General features: G+C 38.1%; 1 protein-coding gene across 4 annotated transcripts in view; it reads right to left on the reverse strand.

The window, feature by feature from the left end:
- LOC127438945 (leucine-rich repeat protein SHOC-2) overlaps positions 1-24,379 on the reverse strand; it is a 35,184-nt gene that overhangs the window by 9,433 nt on the left and 1,372 nt on the right. For all 4 annotated transcript variants that reach the window (XM_051694880.1, XM_051694882.1, XM_051694881.1 and 1 more), the window contains exons 2-5: positions 4,982-5,934; positions 1,293-1,430; positions 506-636; positions 162-350 (exon numbers count right to left, since the gene is read on the reverse strand). In XM_051694880.1, the coding sequence (XP_051550840.1) occupies positions 162-350; positions 506-636; positions 1,293-1,430; positions 4,982-5,621 (1,098 nt within the window). In that variant the 5' untranslated portion in view covers positions 5,622-5,934. The remainder of the gene's footprint in view (positions 1-161; positions 351-505; positions 637-1,292; positions 1,431-4,981; positions 5,935-24,379) is intronic.

The following is a 24,379-nucleotide window of genomic DNA, read 5'->3' on the forward strand; positions in this document are numbered from 1 at the left end:
GACAAGTGTCAAAGTTTAATATTAAGGGTTTGTTCAAATCCCTTACCAAAGTATGACCAATATTAGCGATGCTTGCACTCAATATGAAATCAAATTTGTGAGCTGCACATGTTCAACAGCACTCACAGTGACCTCCCATGAACCAGAAAATGTGTTCTAACCTTCATATTGAGCTTGCTGAGCACTTTGGCTCTGGAAAAGATGCCAAAAGGGATCTTGTTGATACGGTTGTGCTCCATGTTTAGAGAGTAGATGGTGGAGAACTGGGACGGGCCGCCCACTGGGTAAGACTGGAAGCAGTTCCGTGCCAGCGTCAGACTTGTCAGGTTCACCAGGCTGGAGAGCAGCCCCTAAGGAGGAAAATGTATGTAATACATGGGCGACAAAGAATAGAGAAGACAAATGGACAATGGCACACAGTCAGCACTGACAATATAATAATGCTAATTATTAAAAGCAAAGAGCACGACAGTTCTGAAATCTAGCCAGGCTGCATAAGACTCACCTCTGGTAACACTGAGATGTTGTTGTTTTCGAGGTTGAGCTCTTCCAGCTCTCGGCACTTGGCTAAAGATCGAGGGATTGCTGATAGACGGTTGTACCTCAGGCCTAAACGGTTTATACTTGACAGGTTACCTGCAACAGTGAAGTAACATGATAAACACAGACTCACTGTTATGCTTCAGTTTGTGATCTAAATGATCCCGTTTACACCTGGTATTAAGATGCATTTCTGGTGATCCGATCACATGTGGTCAGCGCTACATAATGGTCTAAATGGGGTCCAAAATATTTTTGAACCACATACGGAGGTAGTCAAAAATTCATGTGACCAAATCGCATTTGAGATGTAAACAGTAATGTAATGGTAAACGACAGTAATAGTGCTTACATTTTATTTCTGATGCATCTGGGAGAAACAGCGTGCTGTTTTTTTTTTTTTTTCACGCTTTCTTTCTTTAATGACTTTGTTGCTCTTCAATGTCATGCAGTAACACACTGACATAGTTATTTATGTGGTCACAGGAGATGTATTTTAATACCAGGTGTAAACGGGGGTCGATGCGTAAAGTGTCCTTAAAAAAAAAAAAAAAAATTAAAAAAAAAAAAACAGTTGATCTACTAACAGCTTTCAAAATAATCCTATAATCTCTTGGCATGCAAGGCCACTGATCCATTGTACTAAATTAGGCCTTTCTGAAATACTATTTAATTTCTAAAAAAACAATAAGTGACCTAAAGCAAAAACTGTAAAGGAAAAAGCTTCGCCTCCATCTTGAATAGATCCTCACCTATAGTTTCAGGTAGGTCAAGAAGTTCGTTGTGCTGCAGGTCGAGGTTGGTGATCTGAGTGCAATTGCCAATATCTTTAGGAAGGTGCTCCAACTGGTTGTGGGCTACATCCAGCGTAATCAGGTTACAAAGCTCACCTACAAAACAACCCAGAACATTCCGATATTACTATTTATATTAGTGACTGAATACACTGATTTTCACGTTGAAGTCAGTCAATTGCCTACATTATTATTGTCTATTACTATTAGGAGTTGTAATTGTAAGGTAAGTTTTAATGGTATCCATATGTCCTGCACTCTGTAAACAACAAATAAAAATGTGGGCACGGGCGGTTGTCAAATTATTTGATAAGCATATCAGAAGATTTGGATGTGCTTTCTGCTCGTCAATTATTCTCATAAGGAAGCTGAGATTGTAGTAGTTGAAGCGGATCATTCAGGTTTAATGCCACATTCAGATACATAACAGCTGTCAACTGAAGGCGCTATTTTGCAAGTGTTGTTTTTGACAACCGTGAGAGGATGCACTACTGCTTGGTGACGGTCCCAATGGCACAATTGTGTCTTTGGAGGGCGGGATTTGGGAAAAGGGGGCATGTCTAAAATGGTGGCCAAGTCTGACGGAAGTTCCAGAACTTCTAACATCACTTACATCACTTACATCACCTTTAATGGACAGTTGAAACAGACTAAGAATTAAAAGAATTGCTGTCCAAAAATAAAAATTTGGTTATCATTTACTAACATTGTTCCAGACCTGTATGAATATCTTTCTTCTGTGGAACACAAAAGAGATGCTTAGCAGAATATCCTTCCCTCCTTCTCAAATAACATGGGCACAGTGACCAGCAGCTGTCTGGCTTCAAATAGGACAAAAAAGCACCACAAAAGTAGACCATATCACCTTTTTGAGGTCTCTAAAGCCATATGATAGCTTTAAAGGGTTAGTTCACCCAAAAATGAAAATCATTTACTAACCCTCATGCCATCCCTGATGTGTATGACTTTTTTGTGTTCTTCTGCAGAACACAAATTAAGATTCCATACAATGTTCCATACAATGCAAGCGAATGGGTTCCAAACTTTCGACCCTGCACAAACCACAAAGGCATCATAAAAGTAATCCATACAACTGTTTTAATCCATATCTTCAGAAGTTATATGATAGCTGTGGGTGAGAAACAGATCAATATTTAAGTCATTTTTCCCAAGAAATTCTTCTCCCTGCCCAATACGTGGCGATATGCATGAAAAACGTGAATCACCAAAAACACAAGAAGAATGTGAAAGTTAAAGTGGAGACTGACTGAGCAGGGAGAGTAAAATATATAGTAAAAAAGAACTTAAATATTGATCTGTTTTTCACCCACACCTATCATATCACTTCTGAAGAGTGATTTAACCACTAGAGTCTTATGGATTACTTTTATGCTGACTTGTGTGATTTTGGGGGCTTCATTTTATGACAAAAAGAGCTGAGTAATTCTTCTAAAAATCTTAATTTGAGTTCAGCAGATGAAAGAAAGTCATACACATCTGGGATGGCATAAGGGTGAGTAAATGATGAGAGAATTTTCATTTTTGTGTAAACTATCCCTTTAAGTCATTATTTGCTGAAAATCCCCTCAAACACAGCTCTAAAATATCATTCTCGCCTTCCCATATTCAAACTTAAAGACATATCGCATTAATGATGCCCAAATGCAATTTGTTCAGGCATGTCTTGTACCAAAGAGACAATAAGCACAAGTGAAATTTGTAGAGATTTTTTTACAACTGATATAAATTTGAATGTTTACGTGTCCGATATGCAGAACTGATTTTTAAATCATTATTTTTTTCATTTCTCCTTTTCACCGATCAGCCACAACATTAAAACCACCTACCTAATATTGTGTAGGTCCCCCTCGTGCCGCCAAAACAGCGCCAACCCGCATCTCAGTATAGCGTTCTGAGATTATATTCTTCTCACCACAATTGTACAGAGTGGTTATCTGAGTTACCGTAGACTTTGTCAGTTTGAACCAGTCTGGCCATTCTCTGTTGACCTCTCTCATCAACAAGGCGTTTCCATCCACGGAACAGCCGCTCACTGGATGTTTTTTGTTTTTGGCACCATTTGGAGTAAATTCTAGAGACTGTTTTGTGTGAAAATCCCAGGAGATCAGCAGTTACAGAAATACTCAAACCATATTTGAACCAGCGAGTACTGACGCTGACTACCACCCCTGGAGTCGCGAGTTCGAATCCAGAGCATGCTGAGTGACTCCAGCCAGGTCTCCTAAGCAACCAAATTGGCCCGGTTGCTAGGGAGGGTAGAGTCACATGGGGTAACCTCTTCATGGTCGCTATAATGTGTGGTTCTCGCTCTCGGTGGGGCACGTGGTGAGTTGTACGTGGATGCCTCTGAGAATAGGAGCTTCAGATAATGTTCACATCAACCATCAGAATGGGGAAAAAATGATTGCTGGGGCCAGATGGGCTGGTTTGAGCATTTCTGTAACTGCTGATCTCCAAAGCATGTTTTGACGGCACGAGGGGGACCTACACAATATTAGGCAGGTGGTTTTAATGTTGTGGCTGATCAGTGTATATTACAAGAGTTAAAAATAGAGCTCGCACTCAAGTAGGAAAAAATCTCAGATTAACTTATTTATTAAGAGGCCTCAACAGAGTTAATAATGTGCAAAATCTTAAAAATTAATACGTAATATTTTAATAATAGCAACAACAACAGCAGCACAATAATAATAATAGGCTAAATAAACTGACAAAGTCTAATGTTTTCAAACCGAGAAAATAAAATAAATGACAAGGGAGTGTAATAATTTTGCATGAATGTAATCGTCCATTATAAGCTACAATTTTAAAAAGGTTTAGGTGTTGTTTCATAGGCTAAAAACAACAAGTTCACTGGAATAAGTATACATTCACAGGAAAGTGCAAATACATTGTAGCGATTACAGATTCCATCTCGAAGGGCATCAAAATGATTAATAATAGATTTGTCGTTCAAAATTATAGCGGCTGTCTAACGAAATACATGCTAACAATGTGCTTTTTTTAGCTTTACAGTGAGCAACGCGTCTGCAGCCTTTTTGGCATAAATTTCCACAGAGCTGTAATTATGCAGATGACAGTTAATAGCGAAATAAAGTTATATAGTAAATGTTAATATAATGGCTATTCTGTTGGAACATGCCTGAACATCAACCTGGTGAACGACAACTTTAAAAAGACTGAAGAGCATAGCCAACAGAGAATTATATTAAACCATTTTATTTCCAACATGCACTCATCCAAGGCTCTTCAATTTAATTAATGTAATGTTACACCTTTGGGACAAAAATGATATCAGATTAAGGAACAATGCTTGAATGCTGGAAGAAAATAAAAATATCTGTCAATCTCTAGAAATTTTAGAGCATAAAGCCTTCAGAAGATATGGAATATAGAACTTTTATGGCTCTTTTATGTCATTTTCCAATGCATGGATAAAGAGTAGAGTGAAAATCTTCAGTTGTTATTCTGTGTTCCAAAGAATAAAGAATATCACAGGTTTTGGAGGGTGAGTAAAGGACAATAGACTTTTCATTTTTCTGTGAACAATCCCTTTCATTTTTAAAATATCCACTCACATAGTGCACTGTTTTTGAAGGAATAGTTTTAACCACCAGGTCACTCACCAATCTCTGCGGGCAGCTGTTTAATTTTGTTCTCTCGGATGCTGAGCATGGTGAGTTTGGACAGGTGCTTGATGTCCTTCTCCACTGTGGTGATACGATTAAAGCGCAGGTAGAGCGTGGTGAGGGAGCTGACACGGTAGACCACAGCGGGGATCTCCCGTAGTTTGTTATGCCGCAAGTCAAGCATACGCAACTTCTTCAGGTTGTCCAGCGAGTCGGGTAGGCTGGTGAGAGAGTTCTCGCTGAGTGCCAGCGTCACCAGTCCCGACAGGCATCCCACCTCTGGCGGAAGGCTTTGCAGCTTGTTGCTGTACAGGTAGAGCTCGGTCAGCTGGGTCAGCTCCTTGATGGAGGAGGGCAACAGATGGATGGATCTCTTGGACAGGTCCAGGCGCATTGAGTTCTCCTCGCGGCACTTGTTAAGTTCCTTGATGACCTCTGCATTGCTGGATTTTTTGCGCGTGCTAGGTGGCGGGTTGGGGCGCTTTATCGTACTATCCAAAGTAAAGGCCACCGCAGGCGAAGCACCGCTTGTGTCTTTCTTCCCATCTTTGGCATCTTTCCCTTTGGTTTTGGATTTCCCTTCAGCTTTGGGTTCCCTCTCCTTAGAGTCTTTATCTTTGCCCAGAGTACTGCTCATGGCGAAAGCCCCTCGGCCCAATGGCACATGGGACCCTCAATCTCTCTTGGTATCTCTCTACTTTTTTGCTCGTTATTCAAGGACCGTTCTGGTGTTGAACCAAAGGGAGGGGCTGTTATATCTGTGTGTGTTCATTCATGCCTGATTGTTTGTGGACCGAGGCAGTCTGTACTCCTGTTGGGGTTAAAATTCCATAAGGGAAATGCGTGTTTGTTGTTGTGGCGAGGAGACCAGTAGCCTCATGCTTGTTTGAACTGCACTCCTTCCTTCAGCTGCTGTACACAGACAGGTCGCCAGGATTCACATCCTTTGGCTGTTAAAGAAAAAAATTGTTTCATTTTTTTCAGATTCTCAGACCATCAGATTTTTAAACATTCCTTAAAGTGAAAGAGCAGGGTTAGAGCCTTATAGACAAAACTTTCATTCAAATTTAGGATGTGAAAAAGGCATTTAAGAGCTTCCATCAATGACGCAAATTTATGAGCTGGTAGCCAATAAACATACAATTGTTTCCTGTACATTTACACCACAAGATAATTCAGTAAGAGATACATTAAGCCAACACATATTCAAATCAGTTAGACTAAATCTCAAATCTCTTTTCACAAGATGCATCAGATGCTCCTTGGAGGAATTGTGGGAACTTCTTTGCAATCAAATCTCAACCACAATATACATCTGAAGTCAGAAGATTACATACACTTAGGCTGAAGTCATTAAAACTAATTTTTGAACCACTCCACAGATATTATATTAGCAAACTATAGTTTTGGCAAGTCGTTACTTTGTGCATGACATGAGTAATTTATCCAACAATTGTTTACAGAAAGATTGTTTCACTTTTAATTGACTCTCACAATCCCAGTGGGTCAGAAGACTTTAAGCAGCTTGGAAAATTCCAGAAAATGATGTCAAGCCTTTAGCCAATTAGCTTCTGATAGGAGGTATACTGAGAATTGGAGGTGTACCTGTATTTTAAGGCCTACCTACAAACCCAATGACTCTTTGCTTGACATCATGGGAAAATCAAAAGAAATCAGCCAAGAGCTCAGAAAAACAATTGTGGACCTCCACAAGTCTGGTTCATCCTTTGGAGCAATTTCCAAACGCCTGAAAGTACTATGTTCAACTGTACAAACAATAGTACGCAAGTATAACACCATGGGACCACGCAGCCATCATACCGCTCAGGAAGGAGAAGCATTCTGCCTCCTAGAGATGAACGTAGTTTGGTGCGAAAAGTGCAAATCAATCACAGAACAACAGCAAAGGACCTTGTAAAGATTCTGGAGGAAACAGGTAGACAAGTATCTATATCCACAGTAAAAACGAGTCCTATATCGACACAACCTGAAAGGCTGCTCAGCAAGGAAGAAGCCACTGCTCCAAAACCACCATAAAAAAGCCAGACTACAGTTTGCAAGTGCACGTGGGGACAAAGATCTTACTTTTTGGAGAAATGTCCTCTGGTCTAATGAAACAAAACATTTTACTGTTTGGCCATAATGACCATAGTTATGTTTGGAGGAAAAAGGGTGAGTCTTGCGAGCCGAAGAACACCATCCCAACCATGAAGCATGGGGGTGGCAGCATCATATTGTGGGGGTGCTTTGCTGCAGGCGGGACTGGTGCACTTCACAAAATAGATGGCATCATGAGGAAGGAAAATTATGTGGATATATTGAAGTAACATCAGGCAAGACATCAGCCAGGAAGTTATAGCTTGGTCACAAATGGGTCTTCCAAATGGACAATGACCCCAAGCATACCTCCAAAGTTGTGGCAAAATGGCTTAAGCACAACAAAGTCAAGGTATTGGAGCGGCCATCACAAAGCCCTGACCTCAATCCGACAGAAAATTTGTGGGCAGAACTGAAAAAGTGTGTGTGAGCAAGGGGGCCTTCAACCTTGTCCCAGTTACACCAGTTCCGTCTGGAGGAATGGGCCAAAATTCCAGCAACTTATTGTGAGAAGCTTGTGGAAGGCTACCCAAAATGTTTGACCAAATGGAGGCCATATATATATATATATATATATATATATATATATATATATATATATATATATATATATATAGCCTCCATAATTCTTAAATGGAAGATGTTTGGAACAACCAGTACTCTTCCTAGAGCTGGCCGCACGGCCAAACTGAGCAATCGGGGGAGAAGGGCCTTGGTAAGAGAGGTGATCAAGAACCCAATGGTCACTCTGGTTGAGCTCCAGAGATCATGTGTGGAGATGGGAGAAACTTGCAGAAGGACAACCACCACTGCAACATTCTATCAATCTAGGCTTTATGGCAGAGTGGCCAGAAGGAAGCCTCTCCTCAGTGCAAGACACATGAAAGCCCACTTGGAATTTGCAAAAAGCACCTAAAGGACACTCAGACTGTGAGAAACAAGATTCTCTGGTCTGATGAAATGAAGATTGAACTGTTTGGCTTCAATTCCAAGCATCACGTCTGGAGGAAACCAGGCACCACTCATCACCTGTATAATACCATCCCAGCGGTGAAGCATGGTGGTGGTAGCATCATGCTGTGGGGGTGTTTTTCAGTGGCAGGGACTGGAGCACTTGCCAGGGCTGAAGGAAAGCTGAACGCAGCAAAATACAGAGATATCCTTAATGAAAACCTGGTCCAGAGCACTCAGGACCTCAGACTGGGCCGAAGGTTCACCTTCCAACAGGACAATGACCCTAAGCACACAGCCAAGACAAAGCAAGAGTGGCTTAGGGACAACTCTGTTAATGTCCTTGAGTGGCCCAGCCAGAGCCTGGACTTGAACCCAATCGAACATCTCTGGAGAAACCTGAAAATGGCTGTCCACCGACACTCCGCATCCAACCTGACAGAGCTTGAGGGAGAATGGCAAAAAATACCCAAATCCAGGTGTGCAAAGCTTGTCGCATCATACCCAAAAAGACTTGAGGCTGTAATCACTGCCAAAGGTGCTTCAACTAAGTACTGAGTTAAGGGTCTGAATACTTATGTCAGTTTGATATTTAATAATTTGTAATAATGTGATATTTAATAATTTGTAAAGTTATCAAAAATCTGTTTTTTGCTTTGTCATTATGGGGTATGGAGTGTAGACTGAAAAATATAATTCCATAAAAAAAATAATTTAAAGCATTTTAGCATAAGGCTGTAACAGTGTACAGTGTTAACAGTGTAACTAAATGTGAAAAAAATGAAAGGCAGAAAATCATGCAGATACTGGTAAAGAGCTTCAGTTAATGTTCACATCAACCATCAGAAAGGGGAAAAAATGTGATCAGTGATTTAGACCGTGGCATGATTGTTGGTGCCAGACGGGCTGGTTTGAGTATTTCTGTAACTGCTGATCTCCTGGGATTTTCACGCGCAACAGTCTCTAGTGTGTATAGACAGGGTTCGTACCAATGCTTCAAAGTGCAATTCAAGGACTTTCAATGACTTTTTTATTTGTTTTCAAGGACTATGCTGGATATGTCATTAAAACAAATTCTTTATTTGTTCATTTTAAATAAAAATATTTTATTCATTCAATTTATTTATTTATAAAACACCACTTATTTCAAGTACAACTAATCTCAATGTGCATCTTTAATTACACATTCTTACAGTAACAATTCCTGGTTCATTCATGACAAAATTAATGTGCAATTGTAGTGCGCTCCCTTAAAACGCACTTCAGTTTCCAACAAAAATGAATAACTGGGTCCGTAAACAGTAGTCCATAAGACTCATGTGCTGTGTTCCATGTTTTCTAGCAAGGGTTAACACTAATGAGGGTTAAATGGGTTACATCACCAAATTTGTGTGAAAAAAAAAAAAAAAAATTAGTTAAATTGTGAATTAATAACTTTTTAACATGCTGGGAAAATCACTATATGCAGCCTCTGAACTTTGACCTTAATAATTATTTTCCACAACTTTTTGTATTTAAAACAAATATTAAAACAAAAAAAATTATAAAAAAAGTTTTAAACATTGATAACACCAATGGCATGAAATCAAGGGACAAGCATTATTTTAAAATTATTAATAATAATTTGGTTTTGCTTTTTTGCACACTTGCACTAATGCTTGTATTAAAAATTAGTAAAAAAAAATAAATGTCACCCTATTTTGATATTGACCCACATTTTGTCAGAAATAACCTATTTTGTGAGACACAAAGCTGTCTTTACACAAGGGGGCACTAGACAGCTCACAAAACGGAATCCTCCATTGATCTGCATTCAAATCTCAGAACGTTTTACATCTCATTGAAGAATTTTTACAATCTGGAGAGTAATTTGTAATCAAAACTGATAGTTGCAAAGATACAGTGAAATCCGCCACAGCAGAATCTATAATTTTATTTTATTTTTAATCCGCAACGAGTGACCATTGATTGTGATCGGCCCATTCTGAACAGCGCTGCCAAAAGTAACATGTGGAACAAACGCAAGTTGGCGTGCAGCGTGAGCCTGTCTCGTGGAACAAGCGCATGTAAAGAGTTTTCACCTTTTTTTTTTCTCTGTTTCATTCATCTGAAAACTGTTTGGAAGAATAATGTCGTCTATGAGAATGCTGCAAATTATTGGCAATCGTCTCAGGAGGTGCTGTGAGTTTAGTTTGCTTTATTTCCATGCGGTTGGCATGCTTTGTGAACGCAACTCTGCAGGTTCAGTAATATATATCTTTGTATTAAAGAAACAAAGAAGAAAGTGATTAAATCATAAAGTAATACAAGACACGTTCACCTTGAACCTAAAATTGAGTTCTATTTTATTTTCTTTAGGCAGTATTAACTTTATTAACAAAACGCAATATAAACACATTCGATAAGAAATCACATTTGGCAGCATTATTTTGGGAACACAAGGGAATTTATTAGGCTTATTTATTATGATTATTATTATCATCTTTACATTTATGATTGTCTTTAGTTCTTAATCTGTAGGCTATTAGTAATTTTCCACCTGGTTTCATTGACGGATGCTTGCGTGATCGCAAATGGAGACATTGGGGGTGGTAAATGTTTAAATAAGGTGGTTAATGTTTATGTTTTTCGTGTTTCAATAAATGAATTAAATTTTTAAAGCAAAATCAATAAAGCAAAATAAAACTGACAATGTAGTCGGATATCGCGATGTTTTTTAAGCCGATTATCTGTAAAATAATTTTTACATATCGCCCAGCCCTACCCGCATCATGACACTTTTAGTGTGTAAACAGGTAATGATTTGAGAATAAAATAAGTAAACTAGCCCACTTTGCGACAAACATTAAAAGTTCTATAATTTTTTTTTATTAAAATAGACCCCTGATGTAGAGAGTGTTAAATTGAATAATAAATTAACAGGGAAGTAGAGATGGTCAAATAAATAATTTATAATAAGCACAACCTTTATTCAGTTTTTTAATGCCAGATAGAAAAGTATCTACCTTTGTAGAGCAATACAACTTTAGGCAATTGCAGAATAGTACCATTAGTAACATATACACTTCAGAAAATTGAGTACACAACTATTTCTGGGCTTAAAAGATACAAAAACCAAATCAACGCGGAACACTGTATCTCAAAAGGAATACAATGTAGCCCCCTATGCACTACTTAAAGCCGATTTTGCCCCTTTACCAAAATAGTTGCCCACCCCTGCTGTTATGCGTGAAAATCCCAGGAGATCAGCAATTACAGAAATACTCAAACCAGCCCGTCTAGCACCAACAATCATGTCAAGGTCGAAATCACTGTGATTAGGGCTGGGTATTGATCCAAATTTCCTCGATTCAAATGGGTTTATTTCAGTTATAATGTCCCTTTTGCTTACCTATAAAAGAAATTATTTCCCAGCTAATGCTGTTAATCATACAGGGGACCTTTTAACTAGGTACATTAGGAAAATATTAATTTTACTAATTATATTTTATTACTTTTTTCATCATTTGTACTATTTACGAGCATTTACATTGATTTGCTGAACACGTGCTAAAACCTCTTTAACAAAAAACTGCATTTCTGTAAACAGCGCTTTTAAATGAGCGCATGTTAACTATAGAGGACTCGAATGGCTTTACCTCATCTGTGCGATGCGTGATTAAAATTAAATGTTTTTTGTAGTTGTTTTTGATCAACAACTGAATGTAAAGAACAGAAAGGGTATTAAAAGAGACATTATTCAATGACAAATGGGTTGCGTGAATCTCGTCCTTGATTACACATTACATGGAACAACTTTTACTCTCAACACGCTGTGAAAGGATCTTGCTGCTGAACGCTTCACGACTAAACTGCAATTACTGGTGCGTGAAATTTAAACATTTACCAGCCAGTTGCCAAATATATTCACTTTAGTCGCATTGTGCAAAATTTGGTTGCAAATGTGAGTGATTTCCTCTCACTGTAGTAGAGGGTTGCGCACTGAGTGAAAGATCGATCTTGGGATTTAAGAATCGATATCGAGATGAAGATCGCAATTAATAGAAAAACAATATTTTTACCCACCCCTGAGATCACATTTTTCCCCATTCTGATGGTTATTGTGTACATTAACTGAAGCTCCTTACCCGTATCTGCATGATTTTATGCATTGCACTGTTGCCACACGATTGGTTGATTAGATAATCGCATGAATAAGTTGGTGTACAGGTGTACCTTAGGGCTGGGTGATATGTAAAAAATATTTTAGTGATAACTGCCTTACAAAATATCGCGATATCTGATTACATCGTCAACCCCCCTGCCGAGGGTATTTTTATGCTTTATTGATTTTGGTTTAAAAATGTAATTCATTTATTGAAACACGAAAAACATAAACAAAAGACATTTCTAAATTCAAATTGCATTTTAAACTAAACGAAAAAAACCAATAAAATAACGAAGTGATCAAATATTTTTATTTAACCACCAAACAAAGATAATTATAAATGTAAAGAGAACAATAATCAAAATAAATAAGCCTAATAAATTCCCTTCTGTTCCCAAAATAATGCTGCCAAATGTGCTCTTATCGAATTTGTGTTTGTATTGCGTTTTGGTTATACAGCTTATGCTGCCTAACGAAAATAAAATAAAACTCAATTTTAGGTTCTTTAGGTTCTTTCAGGTTATGTCGATATAGGACCCGTTTTACTGTGGATATAGATACTTGTCTACCTGTTTCCTCCAGCATCTTCACAAGGTCCTTTGCTGTTGTTCTGTGATTGATTTGCACTTTTCGCACCAAACTACGTTCATCTCTAGAGACAGAATGTGTCTCCTTCCTGAGCGGTATGATAACTGCATGGTCCCATGGTTTTATACTTGCATACTATTGTTTGTACAGATTAACGTGGTACCTTCAGGCGTTTGGAAATTGCTCCCAAGGATGAACAGACTTGTGGAGGTCCACCATTTTTTTATGAGGTGTTGGCTGATCTCTTTTGATTTTCCCATGATGTCAAGCAAAGAGGCACAGAGTTTGAAGGTAGGCCTTAAAATACATCAACAGGTACACCTCCAATTCAGTACACCTCTATCAGAAGCTAATTGGCTAACTGTCTAAAGGCTTAACATCATTTTCTGGAATTTTCCAAGCTGCTTTAAAGGCGCAGTTAACTTGGTGTATGTAAACTTCTGACCAACTGGAATTGTGATATAGTCAATTAAAAGTGAAACAATCTTATGCATTACTTGTGTCATGCATAAAGTAACGACTTGCCAAAACTATAGTTTGCTAATATGAAATCTGTGGAGTGGTTAACAAATGAGTTTTATTGACTTCAACCTAAGTGTATGTAAACTTCTGACTTCAACTGTATACTACTGAACCTGCAGTTCATGCAGTTGCGTTCACAATGCATGTTACCCATGTGGAAATAAAGTGAACTGAACTCACAGCACCTCCTGTCCCGTTATGATTGGAGATCATTTTCAGCATTCTCACAGACGACATTATTCTTGCAAAACTCTTTACATGCGCTTGTTCCACATGACGGGCTCATGCTGCACACCTCTGAACAAACAGCGAATCAGATATGAGCACTGACGGCTTTTCTTTTGTCTGTTCTTAAAAATAAAATAAAGTGTGTTTCTTCAAGCGCATGTCTTTGTGACTAACAGCATTTTTTGCTATGTGTCACTGTGAGACATCTTACAGGTCACCTGCCTGTTGCAGGTAGATGGGCAAAACTACCCGCGCATGAAATACATTTGGACGAGGAGCTTGTGAATGGATTCAACCTTGTCATATTTTGAGGGTGGCAGGTGCTAGTTTCACACCCTGGCCACTGTTTAATATTTGCGGACTTCCCAGATCCATGGTTTTGCCATTTCCCGATATTGTCGATCATCATCTGTTCGCAATCGGCATTTTTGTAAGACATCGTCGATTTCTGATTACATCGTCACATCGCCCAGCCCTAGTGTACCTAATAAAGCGGTCAGTGAGTGTAAATTCTATCTTAGGGCTTGGGTATTGATACAGATTTCCCGATTCGATTTGGTTTCATAAATTCCCGATTTGATTCCAATTCATATTGTTATATTTCAGTTATAATGTCCATATTGCTTAGGATAGATATGAAAGAACTCTCTCAGCTCTCTCAGTTATTTATAAATCGGACCTTCTAAGGTTGCATTTTTCCTTGACATTCTTGCAATGCACTATTCCCATTGAAATTCATGGATTCACAGTAAGGTTGGGCGAGAACACAATATCGACTGTTATTGGAAAAAATACATTTTCGATATTGATGATAAACTTTTGAGTTTTTGCCTGTGGTACGTGTCGCTAAAAACAGAAGCAGTTCGGCAAAGTTGTACACACAACTAGCTAACTGAATCACTGTCATGAAATCAGCCTGTTAGGAAGTACTAGCAGGTTAGTGGCTACCTCGCCCTGCTGTCATGGAAACATGACATGACCGCTAACTAGCTATGCGGCTAATATTATATCATTGTGTACTGAAAATGCAATACTGCTATCAACAACAACAACTCCGACATCAACACCATTGCTGTTTACTTATGAACTATTTAAAGTTTTTTCATGATCCAAAGTGCTGTATGTCTGCTTGACACAAGCAAGAAAGTGTTTCTTCTTCATGTGATGTTTATTGCCATTTGGCAATCCAGCTTATGGTGCTGGACTGTGAAGCGTCACAAGAAAGTCTTTCAGTAGAGTTAAACATCTGCTGAAGATGATGAATTTGGCAAAATTTAATCGAAAGGAGGCCACACACCTTATGTAGGACTAAATCTTAAACGGAGTATACTTTAAAAGGTAGCTTATCCTGTGGAGTTTTTTTTTTTTTTTTTTTTGACCTTTAATAGAATCACTTTTATTTTTAGAATAGCAGTGTAATCTTTCATTTAGTGCATAAAGAATGCTTAGTTATTCCAGATAAAAAGGATTGCAAAAAATGTTGGCTGCATTTACTCAAAAATGGGAGTTTCTAATTTTGAATGTTATTATGATTAGACAAAAATTACATTAAGAGAATCAATAAAATAAAAATAGTTTTATTTTAAGTATTTCAAACCAGTAAAGCTCAATAATTTTATCTGTACTCATAAACATTATTTAGAGAAAACTATTTTTTTCCCCCAGGTCTTTACCCCTGAAGTCTTTCTGTAATTAACATATTTTATTGATTCAAAGAAAAAAACATAACAGAGAAAAACACAACATATATACACCGAATCAACATTTTACTTTTAACCCTCATTAACATCCCTCCCCAAACACCAACCCCACCCTACCCCAGATAACACCCCTGTGGTCACATAAAATAATACACACACACAAACAATAAAATAAAAAATAAAATATATAATAAACATACATAATTAAACTAAACATCTCCCTCCTCATCCCTTCCACTAGAGTCCTCCAAAACTGCCAAATACCTACCCCACTTCCTGAAAAATAAGTCCTCCAGCCCCAGCCTTCCATCTATCATCTTCTCATAAACCGCCACCCTCCCCATCTCCGCACACCACTCCGGAAATGGTGGCGCTCCGTCTGACTTCCATCCCCTTAAAATAATTTGTCTGCCAATCATCACGCCAGTCAGAACCCAATTTTTTATATATTTGTCCCCTGAATTTATAACTTCCCCATCGCCCAAAATGCAAAGTCTGGGGCAAAGTAAAATTTGAGTGCCCAGAATGTCACGCAAATAATTCTGAATCTTTAACCAAAAATCTTGGATCTTAACGCATCCCCAAAAAACATGGGTTGTGTCTCCAACTTCTGATTGGCATCGCCAGCAGGTGGGTGTGTCTTTAAGACCAAGCCTATATAATCTAGAGGGGGTCTAAAAAATTCTGCGGCAAAACCATCTGGCCCCGGAGCCTTGCCAGTAGGTAGGGACTTAATTACCTTGTCAAGCTCCTCCAAGGTTATCTCAGAATCAAGAGAGTTTTTTTGCTCAATCGTCAGTTTAGGGAGTTCTAATGGTTTCACAAAGTTTCTAATATCTTCATCAGTAGACGAAGATGTGGAACTATAAAGATCAAGATAGAAATCTTTAAAGGCATTATTAGTATCAGTGGCTGAGGTCAAACTTTCACCACCAGCAGATTTCACTGAGGGAATGATAGAAAGAGACTCTCTCTGCTTTATATATCTAGCCAAAAGTTTTCCTGCTTTGTTACCCAACTCAAAGTATGACTGTCTTGCCCTGAATAACCAAAACTCCACTTTCCGCAACAAAATAGTATTATATCTATATTTCAATCGGGTCAATTCTCTGAGGTCATCAGCTGACATACGGCGCTTCAGCTCTGCCTCTGCGCTTTTAATATTCTCTTCCAACTCCACGAGTTCTCGTGCTTTGGGTTTTTTGATGAATGAGGCATACTGTATGATCCAACCCCTAAGAACCACCTTAAGTGCCTCCCAAGCCAAGCCCACAGAGGATACTGAGGACCAGTTGGTCTCCATATAAACACTGATTTCAGTCTTTAACATTTGTTGGTGGAGTTTACTTTTAAACAAACAAGTAATGTTTACATTCATTTCTTGAGATCTAAAACATGTGGAATGCATTTCCTCTCCCATTAATGGTATGAAATGTATTTTGTGATAAATATCAATATCAAATGAGATGGAAAAAAAAATTGTGATAATATTGTTGGCCATATTGCTCAGCCCTAATTCACAGCATTCTCTGGTGCAGTATAAACTCTGATATCTTTAATTGTGAGTCTCCAGGTAGGCCCATTACCACAGTATGTTTATTCAAACGTAATGGTCTTAGTACTCTGTGAGATGCCAACTTTGCATGGAGCGCATGGGGCTCCGTACTGTATTGGGAAAGTGTACAGCTTGCATTTGACTAGTCCAAGCCCAGATCAGAGCTGCAGAAAGTTTAATGCCGCAGGGAATAATCTTTGGGAGTGCTCTTCAAAGCTTAGGCTTCCTGCAGGTCAGAAGACCTTTCTGGCTAAAGGATCCAGCTCCTTCACAATAATACAGCAATACTAATTGTGCAGAAGCACATGTGTGCCCATGCCTTTCAATAAGAAGCTGACAGACAGCACATGCACTGTTAGCTTAATGAGTCTGCAGGGGTTTTGGATACAGACAATGGTACACTGGTGACTGCATTCAATAAAAACAACAATAGCTAGATGTTTCATTTTCTAAAGAAAATCTGAGTGGTGCTTGTCTTTGCATAACTGACCCTAATAAGGCTAGAGTGTTGTGGATGGTTGCTATGGTATTCTGGGTGGTTGCTAGGTGGTTACTTACTAGCCCAAATCAAAAGAGGCCAGCCAAGTCTCTATGATATTCTGGTCCCTAGATGTGAGGTCCATCCTTCAGTTTAAGTCTACAGGATTTTGTTGTCCATTTTATAATCTGCCAGGTGTCAGTCTAGAAAAACGTTGCACGCGGACAGTCCACGCATACTGTGCAGATGACGAAATTTGCATCATGCTCAAGATATAGTGGCACCGAAGTATCCTTTCGCCTTTAATAAAAGTCACTTGAGGGGTGACAATATCAAGCTCATTCAAAATCACCTTAAGTTTCATGACCTTCCACCTACATCTTGAGAGGAGCAGTCGATGGTATAAGACACCACGTCAATAGAGTTGAAGTAAATTGCAGCGTAGCAGTTTTTGCTCAGATTCTTCCAAATTTATTTTTTCCCTTTCAGCTTTTTATTTAACAGCTTTTTAAAAAATCAGGAGGAGTCACATTACATAAAGTGGCCTTTTACATTCATTATGAGCTGTGAACAAAACATGGAACATCCACAAGATTAAATAAATGGTTCTATAGTTTAAAAGAGTATCTCAGTTTTTCAGTTTCTTTCTTTAGAACCTTATAAAAAAATAAAAAAAAATCGCTTAAAAGCAAAAGAAAAAAATATTGGTTCTCCATCAAAACACACTGAATACTATCACTTAACTGATTATTTTTTTTTTTAAGCATTGTAAATCACTTAATAGTATTTAATTATTATTTAAAATAATATATGCCATGCTATTCATTTGAATTTTTAACCACAACTGGAAGTTGCTGGTCCAGGATGAGAGATATATCTGCTTCTATGAGAGTGCAGTTGTCATCTTATCCTCACCTGCACAGGTGATAGTAAAGCGGTTTAAATAGCGCAGTTGTTGCTTCAGAAATGTATAGAGTGTCTCGTATGCACTGTTCCATCTGTTTGCTCTGCGAGTAGAAGATCGCACGACCCTGTCGCAAAAGCTACGATGTTTTTCAAACCTTTATCATCAGGTGTGCGCACTGTCCTGACAAGCGAGTGACCGGCAATAAAGCAAAAGCCTATAAAATGGAGAATGCGCAAGAGTAGAGAAAGGCATCGAAAAAAAAAACCTAAATGAAAACATCACCAACATCTCCCGAACCGCTTCCTCGTCATTAATTTCTTCTGTGTTTTCCCCTGTTGTGTGCAAATCAGTGCAATAATGAGTGCGAGCTCATCTTTCATGTTGTTTGTTGGCCTGTTATCACGAATAAACTCTCCCGTTGCTATGTGCGTGGGATTGTGAAAGAATTTCGTGATCGTTGTTTCATTCAGGCACAAATGGTAATGTGTTTGATACAGCTGGTCTGCAAACTGACGTGTTTGTTCACTTGACTTTAGTGTATGCACTTAACTCGCGTCTTTGTTTCTACATCTGTCTTTGTTGTGTGCCACTGCTCTGCCGTGATTTAAACTGAACTTCAGAATCGTTTGAGTATGAATCGCGATGCATCACTGAAACGATTTTTTTCCCCCACCCCCTAATATAATGGCCTGTATGTTCGGCTTTCAACTTTAGATGCTTACATTCTTACAATATTACTTCTCTTTTAAATTGGACGCAGGTAAGCCCAGCATGACTGAGACTGCAGCCTCAAATAAGCTCCCTATAAATCCTAATGCTGTCATATTTCGAAGAAAAGCCACTTGATACCTTTTCAGAGCGAGACGCTGGTTTTACAGAACACATCTGCCATGAGGGAAGTGTAAAACAAAACAAACATTAGCAGATTAATATCTAGAAAAGCACAGAAAACTTCAACCCTATCCACCTCAACATATATACAGAGAAATCACTTTGCTGGCTTTTACAATATGTACTGTTCATAAAATGGTACCAGCTAGCTCTTCCCTTTTGAATTGTACCATCTGAAAAAGAGAAGAACAATAAATAGGTCTCTATATTATTATCGGCTAATAAATGTGCCTTTATTATTGATATTTCTCTGGTTTAGCTGATAAAGGAAGCAGATTAGGCTCCATTTTCCAGTTCAATTCAATTAATTCAAAATAAGATTGAATTTTCTCTTTAACTATGGCAGGTTACAAAAGTACTTAAGTGTTTTCAAATTGTTGTTTTCATACAGTAAAATGTTTCGATGTCCAATTTTACTTGAAGATTTTAAAATTCTAGATTGGAGATTTCATAGTGAACACAGTTGTTCTAAAACAACAGGCAAAAAAATATAAATTCATATATTGATCACTGTCGTTTTTCTGCCATGATAATGTCCTGCTTCACTCCAAAATCAAAAGAAAAAAATAATAAATTATATTTTAATTATTTCATAATCAAGCCTATTAGGACAATTTAGATTTTTTACATTTTGACATTATTTTCATGAGTTACACACATTTTACCCCAAAATTATTTTTACCCCAACACAAAAAAGATGGACATTATGATGTTTTCATTACACAATTGCCTTTTAATTTAGCTGATTTTAATGAAAAATATATATATTTTTTACTGTAATGGGGGGGGATTACAATGGGAATAGTCAAATAAAATGCCTGAAAGCATTAAGGTAATGAGAGTTGGGGGTAAAATGAGCTTTAAGGAATATTCCAGGTTCACAAGTTAAGCTCAATCGACAACATTTGTAGCATAGTATTGATTACCACAAAATAAAATTTTGACTTGCCCCTCCTTTTCATAAAAAAAAAAAAATAAAAAAAAAAGCAAAAATCTGGGTTACAGTGAGGCACTTACAATGGAAATGAATTTTTTTTTGTTAAAATACTCTGTAGTGTAGCCATAAGACATGAAGGATATGCGTGTAAACATGATTTAAGTGTGACAAAATCACACAAACCTTTTCTGTTTAAAATGATGAATTTTATATCTTCGTTGCTATGACGATGTAATGTCAACAAAAACAAAACTACTGCAAAAATTACCATTTAAACAACTTTACAGTTCAAATAACAGAGGAATTTTAACGGGAGAATTAATGTAACTGTTTTTAAATATTATAAAGCTTCACATTTCTGCATTTAAACCCTCCAAAAATTGGTTCCATTCACTTTCATTGTAAGTGCCTCACTGTAACCTCCATTTTCTATTTAATTTTTTTTAAAGAAAAGGGTTCCGAAATGAATTTTTGTGGTAATCAACAGTATGACACAAATGCTGTCGATCAAGCTTAACTTGTATTGAACCCAGAACATTCCTTTAATTGCCATCTTCATTTGAACAATCTTGATACTGATTCTTAAAATCCCAAGATCGATCTCTTACTTTAAAGTTCACTTCAGTTTAGTTGTTTATTATTACTTGTTAAATCAATAGCAATTAAAAAACATAGTTGTGGCCCAGTTGTAAAATTTCTGAATATTTTTTTAATTCATATTTTTGTAATGTTGCAAGTTAGAAGGTTCCATGTGTAATTTATAGCATTAGCTAAGAGATCATTTTTCTTCATATGCAAGCAAAATTGACCTTATCACTAAAATATACCCAAATAAATCAAATCTAAATCTCATATCAATCAAATCAGGAAATCTGTATCGATACACAGCCCTAGGTTAGTTATGATCAGGACATGTTTTTGACAGATTTCGTGAGCATCACCCTATTATTATAGGGAATTAGGGATTCCGCGATTATACGGTTTCACTATTAACCGTGACTAAAGGTGCAATATGTAACCATTTTCATGTAATATTCGCCTTTTTTTTGCCAATGTGTGAACGGCTTGTAACGGAACATAAAAAATGAGCCCTTCCTGGACTTCCTAGTTTGCCTATTAAAGCCTGTAGACTGATTTTCATGCGAAGGGAGCGGGTGGCATTTGCCTATGCGCACTCCCGAGAGCCTTGCCTCAGTGCTTCTCTTCCACTATTCACAGCGACGACAAACTGCAACACTAGGTAACATTATCTTAGAGATGGAATCCAGCAAACGTCCGGCTCCCAGCACAACACCGACTCCTACACAAATTCAGAGTAAGCCAAAAAAAAGTTTATCTACTGAATCCCGTCTGGCTAAGCGGGAATGTGATCATGGTCGAGCAAAAACTAGAGTGAACATCGGCATGGCATTTGATTCCTGGAGGGACCTTCGTTTGGTTTTGGGGATCAAAACTGACCCTGAATTGGCTTTCTTCTTATTGGACAGGTAAGCTTACATAACTGCAAAGCAAGTGAAATATAGTGCCATAAGGATTGATCTGTGTCATTGTAGCTAACTTGATCTTGCCTGCACAGTAAACATAAACAATGTAATCTGTAATTATTCAGCAAGGTAAACTACAACACATGAAATGAATGCTAGACAATGTTCAAGATAATGCAAAAAGACCCATTCATTAGTGTAACGTAACTTGGTTATACAGAAAATATATACATTCTATTATTATAAACCAACAGCGCATCGATATATCAAAATGACAGTTGTGATGGAATCACATCAATACTGAATTGTGTCAACATATTTATAATGTACAGTTATAAACAGCTACTGTCATCATCCACCAAATTTAGCTAACAGCTATTGATAAAGCTGGCTAGCTAGCTAACGCCGAAATAGGCTATCGTATAAATGCAGTCAATGTATCATGCAAAGAAAAGTGATTACTTCAAACTACAGTCTCGCATAGTCAGACCTATATCCACACTTTGTTTTAGCCCTGTTCCAGCACTGGAGAGTCAAATATAATACACAGTCTCAAAGTTTGTAGTAAAACAATCATAACTGTGTTCATTTTAATTATGCTACCTCATCAGTCAGCATGATGCTGGTGAATCACGTTCAGCCTCTTTGTACGTTACATCATTGTTTTGGATGCTCGCTCCCGTCCATATGGAGTGTGTGCACGAGCACGAGCGCGAGCAACAGGCAGCTGGCTGCAGTTCACTTAACGGCCACAGGTGTCATTAATAACAAGGGTTTCTGAATCTTACATACTGCACCTTGAAAAATGTCACGGTTAATTTAACTGCAAGAATTTAGAATCCAGGGTTAAAACTGTGAAATGCTTTATTTAGACATGGCAAAATAATACACATAATGTTTAAATAAATAACGTAAAGCTATTCATAAGATTTTGTAAGCCTAAATCTGAAAACTCTTCTGCCTGTGTGGGTACTGCAGTTGTTGCTATGGTTACGGACGGTGGTCGCGTTGTGCTTAGCCAGGTGTTGCGGACTGAACGTGACCTTTCAATTCATGTCAAACTGGGGCTACTACATACAAACTCCAAAATATATCAGAGGAATTCTATCTACCAAACTCATATCCGCCATAAAAAGCAACTTAATTCAGCTGTTAGGGAGCATTTAAAAGACTGCCTGAAGACGACGGATGTAAATTATGCAGACAAAAGTCATAGAAAGATACACATCCTACAAATGGGACAGGATGCTCCACTAGTCGTCCATCAACAAACTTGTAAGTTTAATATTTTTAGCTGTGGTGATTCTAAAGTGATTTATTAAAAGATGCTTATTTTGTTTAAGCGTGCAGACAGCGCATGTAGTTACTATCAGCAAGTAAACTTTGAAAAGTTGCGTCTTTTCATCCTCGTTATTTAAAGCATTGCTGCAATACAAATGATCACAATCACCCACAATTATTTTTTGAAGCACTCCGGTTACATTGAAGCACATCACTGAGCTCGGGATGCGCATAAGTGGTGTCGTGCCCTAGATTGGAGTGTCTCTTATTATACACCTCCTATTTATTTTTTGTGTATTTAGCAGTTCTTATTGTAAGGCTGCCCTTAGCGTCCACATCTCCCCCAGAAATACGTCCACTAAGACGTTCAGTTGTGATATGATATGCATTTTTTGCATCGGTGCTGTGGTATAAAAAGAAAGATATTCGTAAAACCGGTTACCGCTATTTATTTTCTCAGACGGAATCTCACCGTCAAAAAAAAAATCACACCGTAGCATCCCTAAGGTGCATCTCTAGTTCGAAACATAAAACAGAATAGTTAATATGCAGAACACTGCAGCGAATCTGGATGCGTGTGAGATGCATGTGTGTGTGGTGGGCGAAGACAGTTCAATAGCACTGCAAGGCAGGGGTCATCCTGCATTACTTTCTCCAAATATTGCATCTGACTGCAGGGAAAATCTCATTCCTTAACACATTTCTTACACCCTTTTATCAGCTCTCAGGGATTATGTTAGTTTTGAAGTTGACCCTGAAACTAGATGCATGTGAAGTCTGCCCTTCTGAACAAGGAAAGCTGCAAACGACTGTTTGTTTTCAATCAAGATAAAGAAATAAAATAAAACATTGTTCATTCTTAAGCATCTAACACATATGCATCAACCCTAGTTCAAATGTGTATGACATCCAGCGGTGTTCTAGAAACTTTGGGTGCCGACTGCTCAATCACACTGACAACAAATCAACAGAAAACAACCACTTTGTTTGAGACAAACGAATGAGATACACTCCAGGGGAACTTATTTTGATATATAGATACTGGGCCTACATGTGCAACCATAGAGAAGGTGAGCTGAATTTGTCGAATTTTGCATGCTGCACTTCTGGAAGATCACAAAGCAAACCAGAGTGTTCCCCTACATCACATCTCTGTCCATAATAAAAGGATTAAAGACTGGCAGAAGTGAAAAGCAGCCTTATCTGATGTGTGAGAAAGCTCAGAGTGCAAAGCGTCTGTTTTGATACGGCTAGCTTGCTAACAATTCCTCGCGAGAAAACCACACAAACCCCAAAACAGTCATTTATATCAGCCGGCATGACGTGCATTAAAAAGAAGAGAGGAAAATATTCAGAGTCAACTCGCTTCGTCGTGATATATGACAGCACAGAGAGCAAGTTTGAAAGCTTTCTAAGGAAATCTCAGAGCTAACATTAGCCACCCTTCAGCTGCAGCTAACAGCATTAGCCTCACACACTAACACAGACACACACAAACACAGACACACACAAACACAGACACACACAAACACAGACACACACAAACACAGACACACACACATATATAGACACACACTAACACAGACACACACACACACTAACACAGACAGACACAAACAGACACACACA

Source organism: Myxocyprinus asiaticus, chromosome 50 (genome assembly GCF_019703515.2).
Source record: "Myxocyprinus asiaticus isolate MX2 ecotype Aquarium Trade chromosome 50, UBuf_Myxa_2, whole genome shotgun sequence".
NCBI classification, from domain to species: domain Eukaryota; kingdom Metazoa; phylum Chordata; class Actinopteri; order Cypriniformes; family Catostomidae; genus Myxocyprinus; species Myxocyprinus asiaticus.